Below are 19,657 nucleotides of genomic sequence, written 5' to 3' on the forward strand. Positions count from 1 at the left end.
TGTGACAATGAGTGTGGCACTGGTCATGTGACAGCGGGCGTGTGGCCGTGTGTGTGTCACCGTGAGCGTGGCAGTGGGGGGACAGCGAGTGTGACACCGGGCATGTGACGGTGACACCGGGAGTGCGACACCGGGCCCGGGAGGGTGGCAGTGAGCGTGTGACACCGGGAGTGTGACACCGGGTGTGTGACACCGGGAGTGTGGCAGGGTGACACCGGGGGTGACACCGAGGGCAGGAGTGTGACAGTGACACCGGGGGTGACACCGGGGGGGTGACACCGAGGGCAGAGCTGTGACAGTGACACCGAGGGTGACACCGGGGGTGACACCGAGGGCAGGGCTGTGACAGTGACACCGACGGTGGCACCGGGGGGGTGACACCGAAGGCAGGAGTGTGACAGTGACACCGACGGTGGCACCGGGGGGGTGACTCCGGGATTTGGGGGGGTTCGCGCGCGCGTTTCGAGGGCGGGTTTGGGAGATTGGGGTGCCGCGATTTGGGTGGATTTGGGTGGATTTGGGTGTTTTGGGGTTATTTTGGGGTGGGGGCGGGGTTTGGGTGGGTCTCGGGTTATTTTCGTTGCCTTTGGGGGTTATTTCGATGCTTTGGGGTAATTTGGGTGTTTTTGGGGTATTTTCGGTGTTTGGAGGGCTATTTTGGGGTGGGGGAGGGGCGCTGGCGGCTCCGGGAGGCGGTGGGGGAGGGGCGCGGTTGCCGGGCACGGTTTCCAAGGCAACGGGCGATGCTGCCTTGGAGACGAGGAGGGGGAGGGGCGCGCGCGAGGCACGGCGGGAAAACGGGGAGACCCCCTCCCCATCATCCCCTCCCCCCCCCCACAGGAGCGACGGAACCCTCCAAGACCCCTCCCCTAATTGGGGTCCCCCGTCCCTAACTGGGGTTCCCCTCCCCTAATTACCCCCTCTCCTAATTGGGGTTCCCCTCCCTTAATTAGGGTCCCCCCCCCCCGCAATTTCCCCCCTCCCCTAATTCCTCCCGATTCCCCCCTGCCCTTAATTACGGCTCCCCTCCTCTAATTGGGGTCCCCCCCCCTCAATTGGGGTTCCCCCCCCCCACCCCCGCCATGCCCCCGCCCCTCCCCCCCCTCCTCCTGCTCACCCTCCTGCCCCTCCCCTCCCCCTCCTCGCTGCTCCCCCCTCCCTCCCCCTCCCCCCCCGCGCCCTCCCCCCTCCCCTCCCCCCCCCGCCGGAGCCACCTGCGGCACGGCGGGGGCGGGGCTGGGCTTCCCCGGGATTCCCCCGCGCACGTCAGAGGCGGGGGGGATCCCCCGGAGCCCCGGGACTCCCCGGAGCTGTGCCACGGCTACTATGACGTCATGGGCCATTACGACGCGGCGTTTAATTGCTCGACGGGCGCGTTCCGCTTCTGCTGCGGGACGTGCAGTTACCGCTTCTGCTGCGAGCACCGCGCCCGCCGCCTGGAGCAGCGCCGCTGCACCAACCTGCGCTCGCCGCCCTGGGCCCGCACCGCCGCCCCCGCGCCCTCCGCCGGGCCCGCCCGGCCCCGCGGGGACCCCCGGCAGCCGCGGGCCGCGCTGGCGGCGGGGGGCGCGGGCGGGGTCCCGTACGTGGTGTGCGGGGTGGTCAGCGTGGCGCTCGCCGTGGCCGTGGGCGCCAGGGCCGCCTGGGGCCGGGGGGCGCGGGGGGGCGCGGCGGGCGCGGGGGGGGCGCGGGGGGACGGCAGCAGGTGGGACATTGGGGGGGGACATTGGGGGGACATTGGGGGTGGCAGCAGGTGGGACATTGGGGGGGGACATTGGGGGTGGCAGCAGGTGGGACATTGGGGGGAGTGGGGACGTGGGGGGGACATTGAGGGGGGCGCGGGGGTAGCAGGGGACTGGGACACGGGGATGGGGACACGGGACAGGGACACGGGGGACACAGGGACAGGGATCGGGACACGGGGACAGGGACACGGGGAGGGAGCGGGACACGGGGATCGGGACACGGGGATCGGGACACGGGGACAGCGACAGGGACGAGGGACACGGGACAGGAACAGGCGGATGGGGACGGGGACAGGGGGACAGGGATCGGGACACGGGGACGGGGACAGGCGGACACAGGGGACAGGGATCGGGACACGGGAAAAGGGACAGGAATGGGGGACAGGGACACAGGGACAGGGATCGGATCACGGGACACAGGGACAGGGATGGGGGACACAGAGACACGGGGACCGGGACACGGGGACAGGGATGGGGGACAGGGGGACACAGGGACACGGGCGGGGCGTGGCACAGGGGCTGCCACCGGCTCCGAAGCCCGGTCCTGCCCCTGTCCCCAAATGTCCCCAAATGTCCCCAGGGCGCTCGTGGACGTCCTGCGGCACCAGGCGGGGGGGGGCGGGACGCGGCCCGAGCGCCGCAGCAGCTGCGGGGTCCTGCCGCCCCCTCCCCCCGACACGGGACCCCCCCGGCCCCCCAAAAACCTCTACGGCACCGGCAAGTGCGGGGGGGCGGGGAGGGGGGCCCGGGGGGGTTTGGGGGACCCGGGGGGGCTCGGGGGGGGGGTCCCAAAGATGTTTGGAGTCTTTTGGAGGGGGGGGTCAGGGCGGTTCCCAATGAATTGAGAAGAGGTTTCGGGGGGGCTTTATGCAAATGAGGCGCTAACGACCCCTCCCCAATTAACAGAGAGCGGCTACGCCCACCTGGGCTTCGGGACCCCCGAGCACCGCGGGGCCACCCTGGGTGAGGGGGCCGGGGGGGCCGGGGGGGCTCGGGCTGCTCTTTGGGGGGGTTTGGGGTTATTTTCGGGGAAGATTTGGGGGGTTTTGCGGGGGATTTGGGGTTTTTTGGGGAGGGTCTCGGGGGGTTATGCGGGGGATTTGGGGTTTTTTTGGGGAGGGGGGTTTTGGTTTTTTTTGGGGGTTGGGATTTGAGATTTTTTGGGAGGGGATTTTGGGGCATTCCCAGGTTTTTTTGGGAGAGTTCTCTGTTGTTTTTTGGTTTTTATTTCCCAGGGATTATTTTTCGGGTTTTTTTCTTTTTTTTGGGAGGGGGTTCTCGGAGGGGGTCTCTGGGGGGGGGATCTCCCCCCTCTGACCCCTCCCCCCGTTTCTCCCCTCCCCAGACTGGCGGGTGCCCCCCCCAGCCCCCCTGAGCTGCTCCCGCTCCTTCCACAACCTCTCGCACCCGCCCCCCCCCTACGAGAGCCCCCCCCGGGCCGACGCCGCTCGCTGGGCCTCGCTGCGGCGCCTGGGTGAGCCCCCCGCCCCAAAACACCCCAAAAATACCCCAAAACCCACCCCAAAAACCCCAAACCCCTGCTTGAGCCTCGCTGCAGTGCCTGGGTGAGCCCCCCGCCCCAAAACACCCCAAAATACCCCAAAACCACCCCAAAAACCCCGACCCCCCCTGCCTGAGCCTCGCTCCGGCATCTGGGTGAGCCCCCCGCCCCAAAATACCCCAAAAATACCCCAAAAACCCCGAAATACCCCCAACCCCCCCCCCCCGAAAAAGACCGGGACCAAAAAAATCACCGCGAAATGCCCCAAAACCATCCCGAAATTCCCCAAAAAAACATCCCGAAAAAACCCGGGGACCCCAAAAACTCGCCCCGAAATCCCCCGAGCCCCCACCCCAAATCCCCCAAGCCCACCCCGAACCCCCACCCCCCCCATTAACCCTTTCCCCCCCTGTCCCCCCCCGCAGCCGACCGTGACCTGGAGGATTTCGGGGGTCCCTGGGGCCCCCCCTGGGCCGCGCCCCCTCCCCCCCGGGGGACGCTGCCCCTCCCCCCGCCGCGGGGGGGGGGCCGGCGGGTTCTGTCGCAGGAGTTTTTGGGGGGCGGGGGGGGGGGCACGCTGCCGCGGAACCGGGCGGGGCCCCCCCGGCGCGCCCCGCTGTCGCACGCCGCCTCGCAGAGCAGCCTGGGCGGGGGTCCCGGGACCCCCTTCTCGCCGCCCCCCCAGCCCGGGGGGGCCGGGGCGCGGCGGGCGCTGTTCGGGGGGCAGCGGCAGAACACGGCCGAGCTGCAGCTGCTGCCGGGACCCCCGCCCGGGCCCCCCCCCGCGCCCCCTCCCCACCGCCTGCGCACCGGGAGCCGCACCGAGGTCACCGTGTGAGACCCCCGGGGGGGAACGGGGGGAACGGGGGGGAAAGATCGGATATCGGGGGGGAAACCTCGGAAATTGGGGGGAAACCCCGGAAATTGGGGGGAAAAGCTCGGAAATTGGGGGGAAACCTCGGAAATCGGGGGTGAACGCGGAGTTTAGTGAGGGAAATGGGGAGGGGGGAAAAGCCGGAAAGTCTGGGGGGAAATGGTAAAAAATGGGGGGGGGGAACCCCCTGGAGGGGGGGAAGGGCCCCAAAAACCGGGGGGAAACCCCCGAAAATTCGGGATTTCCCTCCAGTTCCCCCCCCCCCCCGGCCGTTTTGGGGCTCCCCCCCGCCCCCCTTGCCCCGGGGATCCCCTGGCGATGACGTCACAGCCCGGCGATGACGTCACCGCCACAAATGCAGTCGCGAGGGAGCAATGACGTCACAGCCCCTTCCCGTGGCCTTGTGATGATGTCACAACCCCTGACATGGCTGAGCGATGACGTCACAGCCCCCCCGCCCCCCCCGAGCAGCCGATGATGTCACACACCCGAATATGGCAGCTGCTGATGTCACAGCCCCTCCCACGGCGCCGATGATGTCACACACTCAACTACGATGTCACTGCCCACGCCTCTTCAGCTGATGACGTCATAGCACACGGTGATGTCACACCTGCCGACAATGACGTCACAGCCTCCCCTCCCTCCTCCCCTGAGCAGCCGATGATGTCACAGCCCTGCCCGATGACGTCACACAGCCTCGACGACGTCAGCACTGTGGATTTTCCTGCCCCTCCTGTGACGTCACAACGAGGGGTGGAGCCACTCGATGATGATGTCACCAATCACTGCCAAGGCCCCGCCCCTTTCCCCAATGATGTCATGGGGGCTGGGCCCGCCGATGATGTCACGTCCCGTCTCCGATGACGTCACGCCCACACCGAAGCCATAGTGGGGGGAGGGGAGCCCCGGAGCCCCCCATGACCCCCCCGTGACCCCGTGACCTCCCCATGACCCCACGTGCCTTAGAGCCCCTCCCCCAGCCCCTCCCCCCCTCGGGACCGGACCCTCCCCGGGGTGGGGGAGGGGCGGGGGGCAGAGGGAATAAAGTGACGTTTCCTGCCCCCCCCAGCCTCGAATTTGGGGGGATTTCAGGGCATTTTGGGGACGGCCTTCAGGGGAGGGGGAGCGGCTTTTTTGGGGTGGCTTTGGGCTGTCTCGGGGGGAGGAGGGGACGTGAATTGAGGGGGGGCTCATGCGAGACTTTGAACCGGTTTTTTTCGGGACCGAATTTTGGGGTCCCGGAACGATTTTGGACACCCGGGAAACCCCGCGCTCTGATTGGCTGCTCCACGTGCCAATAACGCCTGGCTCCGCCTCCCGGAAGCTCCGCTCTCTCTCGCCGGCCTCGCTTCTCCCATTGGCAGGCTTTCCCGTCAATCATCGCCGTTCAAACGGGCGTCCCCGCCTTTTCCGCCGACCGTTACGACGCAAACAACGCGCCGAGGCTCCGCCCCCCGCCCTTCTCCCCTCACGAACCCGCCAATCATCGCGCAGAGCCCGCCTTTTTCCTCTCTTCCCATTGGCTACTAAGGCCAAAACGCGGTGCTGATTGGTTAGTACGTAGGAAGGCGGGGCTCTGCGCGGCCGAGGTTATAAAGGCGGCGGCGCGTTGGGGGGGGCCCTTAGCGCGGCGGGCGGGCGGCGGCGGCGGAGGAGGGACCGCGCTGCCGGGGGAGGGGGAGAGGGGGCGACCCCCGGCCTCCCCCCGCCCGAGGGGTCACCTCAACACCGCGGGGACCCCCCTCAAAGCCCAGGGGACACCCCCGGGAAGCCGCTTCCTGCTCGGGGCCGGCCCGGCAACGCCGGGGCCCAGCCCGGCGCCATGGTGAGGGAGGCCCAGGGGGAGTTTGGGGTGCCCTGGGAGGGTTTGGGGAGTCCCTGTTGGGGTCTGGGCGGATCTGCGGAGGATTTGGGAGGTACCGGGATGGGGTGAGGCCGCTCCGGGCCCGGCCCGCGGGGGTCGCAGCCGTCCGAGGCCTGGGCCCGGCCCGGGGGGTCGTGAGGGAGCCCGGGCCGTCCTGAGGCGATTTGGGTGGAATTTAGGGACCACGGGGATTTCTTGGGCATTTGGGGGAGTTCTGGGGTGATTTGGGCGCAGTTTAAGGAGTTTTGAAGGAATTCAGGGCGTTCCGGGTATATTTGAGTGGTCGTGTGGTGATTTGGGGAGAATTCTGGGAGTTTTGTGAGGTATTCGGCGGGTCCTGAGGGAACCCGGCGGGAGTCCAGAGGGTCTTGGAGGGTTTGGGGTTTCTGGGGTGATCCTTGGGGGAATTCGGGATTTTGGGGGGGGATTTGGGGCGCCTTGGGCGGATTTTCTGTGAGTTTAGCGAGTTGTGGAGGGATTTTGGAGGGGGGTCAGGAAGAATTTCAGGAAGAATTTGGGGCGTTTTGAGCACTGCCCACCTCAAATTCACCCCAACTTTTTCCCCCCACCCCAGGAGCCCCGAGCCGGCGCCTGGCAGGTGAGTGTGTGGGGGAAAGGAACACAAATTTCGGTGTTTTAGGGGGGAGCTCTTCCCCCCCCAGAAATCCCTGTGAGGGGGCCCTGGTGACGCCCGGTTTGGGGTTCCTTGGTGTCCCCGCAGACGTCGAACGCCGAGAACCTCCCCCCGCAGACGCTGCGGCTGCTGTGCAGGGAGGTGTCGCTGCTCAGCGCCGACCCCCCCGACGGCATCAAGGTCTTCCCCAACGACGAGGACGTCACCGACGTCCAGGTGGCCATCGAGGGGCCAGGTAGGAGCCCCCCCGAACCCCCCGGTTGGGTTTGGGGGGGGTTTTGGGTACGGGTTTTGGGGCGCTGACCCCAAGGAGAACCCCAAAATCACAATTAATCGTATCAAAAATCGGGGTGAGCCCCAAAATCCCTCTCCAGCCCACACTGGGAGCTAAAGGCAGGGCCTAGCTTGGGGTTTTTGGGGGGATTTTGAGGTCTCCCACCCCCTTGGCCCCCAAGCTTTAGGATTTTTCCTCCCTCAGGTCCTCTCCCGTATCCCAAAGAGCTTCCAAATCCCACTGAAGTGCCCCAGAATCCCCCTGGGCACCAAGGGCATTGCCCAGGTCGGGGTTTGGGGGGGGTTCTGGGGATACCAGCCCCCCTCTCTGGGGTTGCAGAGGGCACCCCATACACATGGGGGGCTTTTGGAGGGGTTTTGGGGTTTCTGACCCCCCTCTCTGGGGTTGCAGAGGGCTCATGGGGGTTTTTGTAGTGGTTTTGGGGTTTTTGGGGTTTCTGACCCTGCTCTTTGGGGTTACAGAGGGCACCCCGTACGCAGGGAGGGTTTTTGGGGTGGTTTTTGGGGTTTTGGGGTGGTTTTTGGGGTTTTGGGGTTTCTGACGCCGCTCTCTGGGGTTGCAGAGGGCACCCCGTACGCAGGGGGGCTGTTCCGCATGAAGCTGGTGCTGGGCAAGGATTTCCCGGCCGCGCCCCCCAAGGGGTTTTTCCTGACCAAGATCTTCCACCCCAACGTGGGGCCCAGCGGCGAAATCTGCGTCAACGTCCTCAAGAGGGACTGGAGAGCCGAGCTGGGGCTGCGCCACGTGCTGCTGGTGCGGCTGGGGGAACGGGGCTGGGGGGTTTGGGGGGTCTGGAGTGCGGGGAGGGGGTTTGGGAGGGGAACGGGACTGGGAGGGGTTTGGGGTAAATTTGGGGTGAATTTGGGGGGGTTTTGAGGGAGCCTGGAGTGAGGGGAGGGGGTTTGAGAGGGGAAACAGGACTGGGAGAGGTTTGGGGGAGACAGAGGTAAAACGTGGGGGATTTGGGGCGGAAAGTGACGGATTTGGGGCGGTTCTTGGGGGGGAACTTTTTAACTCTACACTCCCCAGTTTGTGGGGCTGATTTTGGTGGGGGGAGGAGGGGAGGGGTAAATTCCGGCGGGGAAAAGCCGCCGGTTCGGGCAGTTTTGGGGTTTGCCGGGGGTGGGTTTGGGGCGGTTTTGGGGCGCCCCAGGAGCGTGACCCGGCCCCCCCCGCGCCCCCTCCCCAGACCATCAAATGCCTGCTGATCCAGCCCAACCCCGAGTCGGCGCTGAACGAGGAGGCGGCGCGGCTCCTGCTCGAGGACTTCGAGCGCTTCGCCGCCCGCGCCCGGCTCCTCACCGAGATCCACGCCCGGGGGCCCCCCCGCGAGCCGCCCCCCCGGCCCGACCCCCCCCCGGGGCCCTCGGGGGGCGCCCCCGCCCCCCCCGGGACCCCCCCCGACGGCCCCGTCCCCAAGAAGCACGCGGGGGACAGGAAAGCGCCCCCCAAAAAGAAGGGGGACAAGAAGCGGGCCCTGCGCCGGCTCTGAAACCCCCCCAGAGCCGATGGGGGGGGGGGCCGGGACCGCCCCCAGACTCAGTTTGGAGGGCGTGGAAGCCCCCAGACCCATTTTGGGGGGGTCTCGGATCCGTTTTGGGGAGGTCAGAAGCCCCCCGGACCCATTTTGGGGGGTCCCCAAGGCCCCCCTGAGCTGTTTGGGATCCTCACTGGGGTGGGGGGACCCCATAGCCCGCCTTGGACCCCCCCAGACTCATTGTGGGAACCCCAAAACCCTTCTAACCCCCCCGACCCATTTTGGGGGGGTCCCCAAATCCCCCCCGGCTGCCCCCAGACCCATTTTGGGGGGTGGGGGAGGGGAGGAATAAATTGTCCCTTTTGGCGCCGCTGCCGTGGTGGTTTTTGGGGGGGGGGAGGGGATTTTGGGGGGCCGGGGGGGGCGGGGCCGCCCCTCCCCCGCTTTAAGTTATTTTAAGTTATGTGGGAAAAGCCCCGAAAAGGCGGAAAATGGCCCCAAAAAGAAAAATCCCATTAAAGGCTTGGTTTTGTAGCCGAGTTTGGTGTGTGGTGGGGAGGGGTTCACCTGAGCACATCTGGGGACATCTGGGGACACCTGGGGACACATCTGGGGACACCTGGACACACCTGGGGACACATCTGGGGACACCTAGGCACATCTGGGGACACCTGGGGCACATCTGGACGCACCTGAGCTCACCTGGACACACCTGGGGCACATCTGGACGCACCTGAGCTCACCTGGACACACCTGGGGCACATCTGGGCACACATGGACAGGCCTGAGCTCACCTGGGGCACATCTGGGCACACCTGGGCGGACCTGAGCTCACCTGTGCCGCTCTCACGCGGGCTCCCCCCACCCCTCCCCCCTCCTTACACAAGTGCCCCTCCTCCCCCCCTCCGTGATTAATTAACCCCGACGTTAATGAGGCTTTAATGAGCCCTCCCCTCCCCCAGCGCCATCTGCCACCCCGGGGGGGGGAGGGGCGCACGTGCCGGGTGGGTGGGGGGAAGAGGAATTTGGGGTGGGGTCTCAGATGGGGGAGGGGTCGATTTCGGGGGGCCTTGGGGGAATTTTGGGGAGAATTTGAGGGGGATTGGGGAGGGCGTGGGGTGTTTTGGGGTATTCGGGGTGTTTTCTGTTACTTTTGGGTATTTTTTGGGGTGGTTTTGGGCGCTTTCTGGGTGTTTTTTGGATATTTTGAGGGGTTTTTGGGGTATTTCTGGGGGGTCCCTGCTCCCAGCCCGGACCGGGGATGGGGGGATGGGGCTGCCCCTCCCCCTCCCCACGTGCCCCTGCTAAGCCGGGATCACCTTCATCCCCCCCCCCCCCCCCCAAATCCCCCAAATCCCCCCCCCAAATCCCACCTGATAAAGGCCGGAGCTCGCCCGGCCCTGCCAGAGGAGCCTTCATCACCGGCCCGGTCCTCGCCCTCCTCATCCTCGGCCCGGCCGCGCTCCGGAACCTTCCAGTAAGGACCCCCGGGACCTTCCTCCTCCTCGTTCTTGGGGTCCAGAACTTTCTTCTGCTTCGTTTTTGTGTCCGGGATCTTCCTCAGCCTCGGTTTTGGGGGTTTGGGGCCTTCCTCATCCTCTGGGACCTTCCTCATCCTCATTTCTTGGGTTTGAGATCTTCCTCAGCCTCAGTTTTGGCCGCCTGGGATCTTCTGTCACTTTTTTGGGGGGGTCTGGGACCTTCCTCATCCTCGTTTTGTGGCGTTCCAGGGCCCTCCTCTTCTTCCTGCTCCTCCTCCTGCCGTCCTGGACCTTCCTCCCTATTCCAGGGTCCAAAACCTTCCTCATCCTCCCAATTCCAGGGTCCAAAACCTTCCTCATCCTCCCTATTCCAGGGTCCAAACCTTCCTCATCCTCCCCATTCCAGGGTCCAGAACCTTCCTCCACATTCTGGGACCCCGAACCTTCCTCTTCCTCCCCATTCCAGGATCCAAAACCTTCCTCATCCTCTGTAGTTTGGGGGTCCAGAACCTTCCTCCTCCTCATTTTTTTGAGTTCCAGGACCCTCCTCCTCCTCCTCCTCTTCCTCCTGGCATCCCAGACCTTCCTCTCCCCCCCATTCTGGAATCCAGAACCTTCCTCTTCCTCCCCATTCCAGTATCTAGAACCTTCCTCCTCATTCCGGGATCCAGAACCTTCCTCTTCCTCCTCATTCCGGGATCCAGAACCTTCCTCTTCCTCCCCATTCCCGGACCCAGAACCTTCCTCTTCCTCCCCATTCCCGGACCCAGAACCTTCCTCTTCCTCCCTATTCTGGGCTCCAAAACCTTTCCCCCCCATTCAGCATCCAGAACCTTCCTCCCCCGCTCACCCCCTTTTCTCTTTCCCTCCCAGGCTCTTCCTCCTCCTCCTCCTCCTCCTCCCCGCGGGGGCCTCTCCTCGCCCGCCATGGGCAACGCCAAGAGCGGGGCGCTGTCCAAGGAGGTGCTGGAGGACCTGAAGACGAGCACGCGCTACTCGGAGGAGGAGCTGTGCCGCTGGTACGAGAGCTTCCAGCGCCAGTGCCCCGACGGCCGCATCAGCCGCTCCGAGTTCGAGAAGATCTACGGCACCTTCTTCCCCAACTCGGACCCGCAGGGCTACGCCCGCCACGTCTTCCGCAGCTTCGACACCAACGACGACGGCACGCTGGACTTCCGGGAGTACATCATCGCCCTGCACCTCACCTCCTCCGGAAAGACCCACCTGAAACTCGAGTGGGCCTTCTCGCTCTTCGACGTGGACCGCAACGGCGAGGTCAGCAAGAGCGAGGTGCTGGAGATCATCACGGTGAGGAATCTGGGGTTTGGGAATGGGAAATGTGGGGTTTGGGAATGGGAAATGTGGGGTTTGGGAATGGGAAATGTGGGGTTTGGGGTGTGGGAATGGGAGATTTGGGGTTTGAGGTGTGGGAATGCAGGATTTGGGGTTTGGGAATGAGAAATTTGGGGTTTGGGAATGAGAAATTTGGGGTTTGGGATTGTGGGAAGGGAGGGATCAGCAGGGCCGAGGTGCTGGAGATGATCCCGGTGAGGAAATTTGGATTTGGGATCACGGGAATGGATCATTCCGGAGGGGAGGTTTGGGATCCCCTGGGAAAGGGGGGGATCCCCTGGATCCGGGAATTCCCATCGGGATCTGGGGGAGGGGCTCTGACCCTCCAGCCCCTCCCCCACCCAGGGTCTGCCCTGCTCCCCAATTAACGCTGGGGCGCTAATTGGCTTTGCCCCTCCCCCGCTCCCCTGATCCCGGATTTTCAATCCCTGATGGAAAAAGCTCCGGGGGGGGGGGGGGAGGGGCGCGATAAACGGATCCATTGGGGGGGAGGGGCGGGTTAATTCCCTCCCCCACCCACTGAGTGAGCAGGGCCCGGTTTTGGGGTCCCCAGACCCATTTTGGGGTCCCCAGACCCGGTTTTGGGGTCCCCTGACTCGGTTTGGGGTCCCTTGACCCGGTTTTGGGGGGTTCCTGACGAGTTTTGGGGGCCCCCAGGCGATTTTCAAGATGATCCCCCCGGAGGAGCAGAAGTCGCTGCCCGAGGACGAGAACAACCCCCAAAAACGGGCGGACAAACTCTGGGCCTACTTCAACAAAGGGGAGAACGGTGCGGACCCCCCCGAGCCCCCCAAAAGCCCCCCGGGACCCCCCAAAACCTCCCCCGGGACCCCCAAAACCCCCCCGGGACCCCCCAAAATCCCCCGGGACCCCCAAAACCTCCCCCGGGACCCCCCAAAACCCCCCCGGGACCCCCCAAAACCTCCCCCGGGACCCCGAGACCTCCCCCGGGACCCCGAGACCTCCCCCCAAAAGAACAGCGCCTCAAAACTGCCCCAAATAACCCGAAATAACCCCCCCAAAAACAACCCCAAAAATAAACCCCAAAACCCACCCAGAATAATCCTAAAAATGCCCCAAAAGTGCCTCAACCCCCCCTTGAAATCCACCCCAGGACCCCCAAGATCTTGCCCGAAAAAAACACACCTTAAAGACCCTTAAAATAACCCCAAAAACCCACCCCAAAATAACCCCAAAATAACCCCAAAATAACCCCAAAAACCCACCCCAAAATAACTCAAAATAACCCCAAAATAACCCCAAAAACCCACCCCAAAATAACTCCAAATAACTCCAAAATAACCCCAAAACCAGCCCCAAATAACCCCCAAAATAACCACAAATAACCCCTAAAATAACCCCAAAACCCACCCCAAAATAACCCCAAAATAACCCCAAAAACCCACCCCAAAATAACTCCAAATAACTCCAAAATAAGCCCAAAACCAGCCCCAAATTACCCCCAAAATAACCACAAATAACCCCTAAAATAACCCCAAACCCACCCCAAAATAACTCAAAATGACCCTCAAAACTCACCCAAAATAACCCCAAATCCCCTCCCCGGGACCCCTCCCCAAATCGGGGACCCCTCCCTAAATTCCTCCCCTCCCCAAACCCCCGGGACCCCTCCCCGGGACCCCTCCCCTCCCCTCCCCGGGACCCCTCCCCAAACCCGGGACCCCCGGGACCCCTCCCCTCCCCGGGACCCCTCCCCAATCCCGGCTGTGTCCCCAGACAAGATCGCCGAGGCCGAGTTCATCGAGGGCGTGATGAAGAACGACGCCATCATGCGCCTGATCCAGTACGAGCCCAAGAAATGAGGGGAGGGGTCCCCAAAATCCCCCCCGCGGGGACCCCCCGACCGCCCGGGGGGAGGGGCAATAAACGGAATTTACATCCCCCCCTCCCCGAAAGGCGGCGTTTGTTTGGGGGGAAAAAGGGGATTTTTGGGGGTAAAAAAAGGGAATTTTTAGGGTAAAAAATTGAGATTTTTAGGAGTTAAAAATGTGAATTTTTAGGAGTAAAACTCCGGAATTTTACGAGTAAATAAAAGGGATTTTTAGGATTAAAAAAAGGGATTTTTAGGAGTAAAAGAAGAGAATTTTAGGAGTAAAAAAAGGGAATTTTAGGAGTAAAAAAGAAAGGGATTTTTAGGAGTAAAAGAAGAGATTTTTTTGGTAAATGAGATTTTGGGAGGACAGTTGAAGGCTTTGGGTAGAAAATGTGCATTTTTGGGGGAGAAATCTGGGAACCAGAGGGGAATTGGGCGTTTTTGGGGGGGTCTCAGTCCACTAAAGTTGAGTTTTTGAGGCCAATCAGGGAATTTCTCCTTGTTCCCCTCCCCCAGGATCAGTTTTGGGGTGGTTTTGGGGTTTTTTTGGGATTTCAGCACACACAGGCACGGGTTGGTGTTCTGGGGGGAGGGGGCTCCTCCCCCCGTTTATTTTGGGGAGGGGGCTCAGTTCTTGTAGCCCCTGCTGGCCCTGCGGCCCCGAGCCCGCTCGAACTTCGGCCCCTTGGAGCGCACGTAGGGCCTGGGGAGAATGGGGTCAGTGGGGCACGGCCCCAAAACATCCCAAAAACCCACCCTGGACCCCAAAACAGCCCCAGAAACCCACCCTGGACCCCAGAACATCCCAAAATATCACAAACACCCACCCCAGACCCCAAAACAGCCCCAAAATATCACAAACACCCACCCCAGACCCAAAAACAGCCCCAGAAACCCTCCCCGGACCCCAAAACATCCCAAAAACCCACCCCGGACCCCAGAACAGCCCCAGAAACCCACCCTGGACCCCAAAACAGCCCAAAATATCACAAAAACCCACCCTGGACCCCAAAACAGCCCCAGAAACCCACCCTGGACCCCAAAACAGCCCCAGAAACCCTCCCCAGACCCCAAAACATCCCAAAAACCCACCCTGGACCCCAAAACAGCCCCAGAAACCCACCCTGGACCCCAAAACATCCCAAAAACCCGCCCCGGACCCCAAAACAGCCCCAAATATCACAAACACCCACCCCAGACCCCAGAACATCCCCAAAAACCCGCCCCGGACCCCAGAACAGCCCCAAATATCAGAAACACCCACCCTGGACCCCAAAACAGCCCCAAAACATCCCAAAAACCCACCCCGGACCCCAGAACAGCCCCAGAAACCCACCTTGGACCCCAAAACATCCCAAAAACCCACCCTGGACCCCAAAACAGCCCCAGAAACCCACCCTGGACCCCAAAATATCCCCAAAATCCCACCCCAGACCCTGAAACCCCTCCCCCGAGCCCTCCCAACAAAGCATTTCCCAAAACCCTCACCCCAGAACTCCAAAAATCTCACCCAGGGCCTCCCAGATTCCACCCAGGACCCCCAAAATCCTCCTCAGAATCCCCCCAGACCCCCCCAGGACCCCCCAGCCCCTCACTTGGTGTGGCTGTGCGGAGTTCCCGGTGCCTTCCCGAAATGCCGATAGACCTCGCGCGCCTTGCGGGGCCCTGGGGGGGAAACGGGGGTTTGGGGGTGTCCTGGGGGGTTTGGGGGTGTCCCAGGGGTGTCCTGGGGGGTTTGGGGGTGTCCCAGGGATATCCCAGGGGTGTCTCAGGGGTGTCCCAGGGGTGTCCTGGGGGGTTTGGGGGTGTCCCAGGGGTGTCTCAGGGGTTTGGGGGTGTCCCAGGGGTGTCCTGGGGGGTTTGGGGGTGTCCCAGGGGTGTCCTGGGGGGTTTGGGGGTGTCCCAGGGGTCCCCCGGAGGTTTGGGGGTGTCCCAGGGGTGTCCCAGGGGCCCCCCGGAGGTTTGGGGGTGTCGCGGGGTCCCCACCTGAGAGCAGCACGGTGCCCTTGCCCTTGGGGGTGGCCATGGCCAGCTGGTCCAGGGTGAGGATGGAGCCCCCGGCCCGGAGGATGCGGCTCCGGGCGCCGCGGGTCACCCTCAGCGCGCACACCTGGGGGGGACGGCGGCCACGAAATCACCCCAAAACAGCCCGAAATCACCCCGAATCACCCCGAAACAGCCCCAAAACAGCCCTGAAATCACCCCAAAATAGCCCCAAAATCACCCCGAATCACCCCGAAACAGCCCCGAAATCACCCCGAAAATCACCCCAAAACACCCTGAAAATCACCCCAAAACAGCCCCAAAATCACCCTGAAACAGCCCGAAACAGCCCCAAAATCACCCCAAAACAGCCCGAAAATCACCCCGAAACACCCCGAAATCACCCCAAATCACCCCGAAATCACCCCAAAACAGCCCTGAAATCACCCCAAAACACCCCAAAAATCACCCCAAAAATCACCCCGAAACAGCCCCAAAATCACCCTGAAACACCCCCGAAATCACCCCAAAAATCACCCCGAAAATTTTCCCCCCAGAATTCCCAATTTTCCCCCCAGAATTCCCGATTTCCCCCCAAACCTTGAGTTTGGGCACGTTCTGGATGCGGACGTCGTCGGTCACCGTCCCCACCACCACGGCTGTTTTGTCCTCCCGGCCCGGCTTCCGCATCATCCGGATCTGCCAAACCCCCAATTCCCATCGAAACACCCCAAAAAAACCCGGGAAATCCCCAAAACCCCCCCGGAGAATCCCTGGAATTTCTCGCAAAAAAAATTCCTCGGGAAAAAAAAACCAAACCAGGAAAATTCCAGGGTTAAATTTCAACGAAATGCCCGAAAATCCTAAAAAAAAACCCCCCAAAAATCTCATTTTAAAGCAGGAAAAATCTATGGGGAAAAATTAAATTCCGCAGGAAAACAACGAAGTTCTGCGGAAAATTATAAAAAGCCGACCAAAAACCTGAAACTGCACAAGAAAATAGAAATAAACCAGAAGAAAAACCACCGAAAGCAGGAAAAATTCCATGGGGAATTTGGGAAATCGCGGAATCCCGTGAGGAAAAGGCGGGAGTTCCAAATTAAAATTAAAAAATTAAATTAAAAAGCATCAAATTAAAACCCCCAAACCCGGCCGGAATCCCCCGGATGACCCCGGATGACCCCGGGTGACCCCCGGGTGACCCCGGGCGGTTTTGGGGTGAATCGTGGCGGTTTTGGGGCTCACCAGGCGGGACAGAGCGAGCGGCGGGCGGTTGGAGCGGCTCATGAAAAGGCGCTTCAGCACCACGCGGTTGAACGGGGCGTTGGTGCGGCGGGCCAGGAAGCGGTACAGCTGCAAAACGGGGAGAAACAGCGTGAGAACGGGAAAGAACGGGACAAAACCCGTGGGAACGGGAAAAAACGGGATAAAAACCCGTGAGAATGGGAAAAAACGGGATAAATCCCGGTGGGAACGGGACAAAACCCCGTGGGAACGGGAAAAAACGGGATAAAAACCCGTGAGAACGGGAAAAAACGGGATAAATCCCGGTGGGAACGGGAAAAAACGGGAAAAAAACCCGTGGGAACGGGAAAAAACGGGATAAATCCCGGTGGGAACGGGAAAAAACGGGAGAAAAACCCGTGAGAACGAGAAAAAACGGGAAAAAACCCGTGAGAACGGGAAAAAACCCCGTGGGAACGGGAAAAAACGGGATAAATCCCGATGGGAACGGGAAAAAACGGGAGAAACCCGCGGGGCTCGGAGCTCGGGAGGCACCGGGACACCGGGAATGAACGGGGGAAACGCGGGGAGGGCGCGGGGAACGGAACCGGGCCGGGCCGGGAAGCGGAAACCCGGGACAAACGGAACCGGGCCGGGCCGGGGAAAGCGGGAAAAGACGGCGAAAAAGGAGAAGATACGGATCCGGGCCAGGGAAATGGGCAAAACCGGGGAACACAGACAGGGAGCGGGCGAGAGCGGGCCCGGGCCGAGCCGGGACAAGCGGGGCCAAGCCGGGCCAGAGCCGGGAGAAGTGGGGCCAGAGCCGGGACGAGCCGGGCCAGTGCCGGGACAAGCCGGGCCGGACCCGGGACAAGCCGGGCCAGAGCCGGGCCAGAGCCGGGACAAGCCGGGCCGGACCCGGGACAAGCTGGGCCAGAGCCGGGACGAGCCGGGCCGGACCCGGGACGAGCCGGGCCGGACCCGGGACAAGCCGGGCCGGACCCGAGACAAGCCGGGCCAGAGCCGGGACAAGCCGGGCCAGAGCCGGGACGAGCGGGGCCGGAGCCGGGACAAGCCGGGCCGGAGCCGGGAGAAGCCGGGCCAGAGCCAGGAGAAGCCGGGCCGGAGCCGGGACAAGCCGGGCCGGAGCCGGGACAAGCCGGGCCAGTGCCGGGACGAGCCGGGCCAGTGCCGGGACAAGCCGGGCCGGACCCGGGACAAGCCCGGCCAGAGCCGGGAGAAGCCGGGCCAGAGCCGGGACAAGCCGGGCCAGAGCCGGGACGAGCGGGGCCGGAGCCGGGACAAGCCGGGCCGGACCCGGGAGAAGCCGGGCCAGAGCCAGGACAAGCCGGGCCAGAGCCGGGACGAGCCGGGCTAAGCCGGGCCAGAGCCGGGAGGAGCCGGGCTAGAGCCGGGAGGAGCCGGGCCAGTACCGGGACAAGCCGGGCCAGAGCCGGGAGGAGCCGGGCCGGAGCCGGGACAAGCCGGGCTAGACCCGGGACAAGCCGGGCCAGAGCCGGGCCGGACCCGGGACAAGCCGGGCCGCACCCGGTACAAGCCGGGCCGGACCCGGGACAAGCCGGGCCGGACCCGGTACAAGCCGGGCCAGAGCCGGGCCGGACCCGGGAAGAGCCGGGCCAGAGCCGGGACGACATGGCCTAAGCCGGGCCAGAGCCGGGAGGAGTCGGGCCGGAGCCGGGACAAGCCGGGCCAGAGCCGGGACGAGCCGGGCTAAGCCGGGAGGAGCCGGGCTAAGCCGGGCCAGAGCCGGGAGGAGCCGGACCGGACCCGGGACAAGCCGGGACAAGCCGGGCCAAGCGGGGCGAGAGCCGGGAGAAGCAGGCCCGACCCCCGACCAGCGATCCCGGAGCAGCGGTCCCGGTCCCGGAGCAGCGGTCCCGGTCCCGGAGCAGCGCCGCTCGCCGCACGCACCTTGACCAGCAGCCTCAGGTAGATGTCCTGGCTCTTGGGCTCCTTCCGCCGCACCTTGCGGTCCTTGTCGTGCCGGATGTCGATGCCCTGAGGCGACACCGGGCCCGCTCAGCGCCGCGGCGGCCGCGCCATCGCCGCCCCCCCGCGCGCCTCCCGCGCCCCCCCGGGCTCCCCCCGCCCTCCCCGGGCCCTCGCGGGGCGCCCCGGCCGCGGATGCCGGCGGATGCGGGAGCCCCGGCCGCGGATGGCAGTGGATGCCGGAGCCCCGGCCGGACCCACCATGACGGCGCTGACGGAGAGAGAGAAAGGGGAGCGCGGCCGCGCGGGGACTTTTGGGAGAACAGAGGCGTTTCCGGTGCGCGCCGGAAGAGCTCGCGGGGCGCTCTGCCCCCCACTCTATGGCGCTGGAGGACCGAGCCGGTACGACTCCGTCAGACCCTTAATGAGCGCTGTTAATTAGCGGCTGGGCAAGGCGGGCGCGCATTAATTAGCGCCGTTAGTTGGGGCGGCCCCGCCGAGTCCTGCGGCGCAAAGCGAGGGTTCTCCTGGCAAAATCGAGCTTGCCCTCAGGCGCCATGGCGGTCGCGGCGGGGCGTTGCCATGGCTACGGCGCTCCCATTGGCCGAGCCGCGCCGCGGAGGCGTCACCTTCCATTGCACCAGCGGCAGCGCCGCCCGAAACAAAGATGGAGGAGACTAGGCCGCCTCCTATTGGCTGCGCGCTGGCAGCGGCGGCTCGCGATTGGCTGGGAGGGAGCGAAGCGGGAAGCGCTTCCAGGTTAGGGGTCACGGCGGCGGCGGCGGCGGCAGATGGGACCCCGGGGCAGGTGAGGGGGGGACACGGGGACAAAGGGGGGCACCGGGATCGGGGGCGACACGGGGACAAAGGAGGGGACGCGGGGGCGCCGGTCAATGGGAGAGGGGAGATGAGGACAAAGCGGGGGTCACTCCAGCGGTCGCCTCCCAATTCCGGCCTCCCGTGACCCCCCCTGTCCCCCCCAGCCCCCCCATGGCGGACGAGCCCCTCCTGGAGGGGGAATTTGGGGTCCCCCCCAGCCCTGACCCGCGGGGGAGGGTCCCGGGGGGGTCCCGGTGCCGCGCGGACGCCGCCCCGGACTGCGGGCAGAACCGGGAGACGGCCGAGAGGTGGGCGAGGGTCATCGGGCTGCTGGGGAGCGGGGCGGTGAGCACCGCGCTGGAGCCTCGGGATGGGGACGGAACGGGAACCGTGAGGGGAGAAAAGAGCGGGAACCGTGAGGGGAGAAAAGGGCGGGAACCGTGAGGGGAGAAAAGAGCGGGAATCATGAGGGGAGAAAAGAGCGGGAATCGTGAGGGGAGAAAAGAGCGGGAATCATGAGGGGAGAAAAGGGCGGGAATCGTGAGGGGAGAAAAGAGCGGGAATCATGAGGGGAGAAAAGGGCGGGAAATGTGAGGGGAAGAAGGGGAAGAAAACTGAGG

The 19,657-nt window shown here is 64.1% G+C and overlaps 4 protein-coding genes across 4 annotated transcripts; 3 read left to right on the plus strand and 1 right to left on the minus strand.

Annotated features, from left to right (window-relative positions):
• The first annotated feature begins 1,179 nt into the window (after positions 1-1,179).
• SHISA7 (shisa family member 7) lies at positions 1,180-5,191 on the plus strand. Its single transcript, XM_086871536.1, has 5 exons — positions 1,180-1,705; positions 2,326-2,462; positions 2,592-2,708; positions 3,091-3,219; positions 3,672-5,191. The coding sequence occupies exons 1-5, from the start codon at positions 1,335-1,337 to the stop codon at positions 4,082-4,084; spliced, it is 1,167 nt and encodes a 388-aa protein (XP_086727662.1). The 5' UTR covers positions 1,180-1,334; the 3' UTR covers positions 4,085-5,191.
• Positions 5,192-5,745: 554 nt separating this feature from the next.
• On the plus strand, positions 5,746-8,927 carry UBE2S (ubiquitin conjugating enzyme E2 S). Its single transcript, XM_086871529.1, has 5 exons — positions 5,746-5,948; positions 6,562-6,585; positions 6,709-6,856; positions 7,479-7,669; positions 8,106-8,927. Exons 1-5 carry the CDS (start codon positions 5,946-5,948, stop codon positions 8,406-8,408), a joined length of 669 nt encoding a protein of 222 aa, XP_086727655.1. The 5' UTR covers positions 5,746-5,945; the 3' UTR covers positions 8,409-8,927.
• Positions 8,928-9,760: 833 nt separating this feature from the next.
• Positions 9,761-13,143, plus strand: RCVRN (recoverin). The gene is made up of 4 exons (XM_086871528.1): positions 9,761-9,870; positions 10,748-11,182; positions 11,885-11,996; positions 12,965-13,143. The coding sequence occupies exons 2-4, from the start codon at positions 10,802-10,804 to the stop codon at positions 13,048-13,050; spliced, it is 579 nt and encodes a 192-aa protein (XP_086727654.1). The 5' UTR covers positions 9,761-9,870; positions 10,748-10,801; the 3' UTR covers positions 13,051-13,143.
• A 492-nt stretch (positions 13,144-13,635) lies between these two features.
• On the minus strand, positions 13,636-18,787 carry RPL18 (ribosomal protein L18). Its single transcript, XM_086871531.1, has 7 exons — positions 18,480-18,787; positions 18,201-18,287; positions 16,290-16,397; positions 15,645-15,743; positions 15,048-15,171; positions 14,657-14,726; positions 13,636-13,764 (listed from the first exon to the last, which is right to left on the minus strand). The coding sequence occupies exons 1-7, from the start codon at positions 18,480-18,482 to the stop codon at positions 13,689-13,691; spliced, it is 567 nt and encodes a 188-aa protein (XP_086727657.1). The 5' UTR covers positions 18,483-18,787; the 3' UTR covers positions 13,636-13,688.
• Positions 18,788-19,657: the final 870 nt, after the last annotated feature.

This window comes from Cyanistes caeruleus, chromosome 36 (genome assembly GCF_971803275.1).
Source record: "Cyanistes caeruleus chromosome 36, bCyaCae1.hap1.1, whole genome shotgun sequence".
Lineage (NCBI taxonomy): Eukaryota > Metazoa > Chordata > Aves > Passeriformes > Paridae > Cyanistes > Cyanistes caeruleus.

Coding starts and splice junctions, on each gene's coding strand:
- SHISA7 (XM_086871536.1), top strand. CDS start 1,335: ATGGGCCATTACGACGCGGCGTTTAATTGCTCGACGGGCGCGTTCCGC. Junction 2,463..2,591: donor CAAAAACCTCTACGGCACCG/GCAAGTGCGGGG, acceptor CAATGAATTGAG/AAGAGGTTTCGGGGGGGCTT. Junction 2,709..3,090: donor GCACCGCGGGGCCACCCTGG/GTGAGGGGGCCG, acceptor TCCCCTCCCCAG/ACTGGCGGGTGCCCCCCCCA.
- UBE2S (XM_086871529.1), top strand. Junction 6,586..6,708: donor CCCGAGCCGGCGCCTGGCAG/GTGAGTGTGTGG, acceptor GTGTCCCCGCAG/ACGTCGAACGCCGAGAACCT. Junction 7,670..8,105: donor GGCTGCGCCACGTGCTGCTG/GTGCGGCTGGGG, acceptor CCCCCTCCCCAG/ACCATCAAATGCCTGCTGAT.
- RCVRN (XM_086871528.1), top strand. CDS start 10,802: ATGGGCAACGCCAAGAGCGGGGCGCTGTCCAAGGAGGTGCTGGAGGAC. Junction 11,183..11,884: donor AGGTGCTGGAGATCATCACG/GTGAGGAATCTG, acceptor GGGGGCCCCCAG/GCGATTTTCAAGATGATCCC. Junction 11,997..12,964: donor CTTCAACAAAGGGGAGAACG/GTGCGGACCCCC, acceptor CTGTGTCCCCAG/ACAAGATCGCCGAGGCCGAG.
- RPL18 (XM_086871531.1), bottom strand. Junction 16,398..18,200: donor ACCTGAGGCTGCTGGTCAAG/GTGCGTGCGGCG, acceptor CCCGTTTTGCAG/CTGTACCGCTTCCTGGCCCG. Junction 13,765..14,656: donor ACTCCGCACAGCCACACCAA/GTGAGGGGCTGG, acceptor CATTCTCCCCAG/GCCCTACGTGCGCTCCAAGG.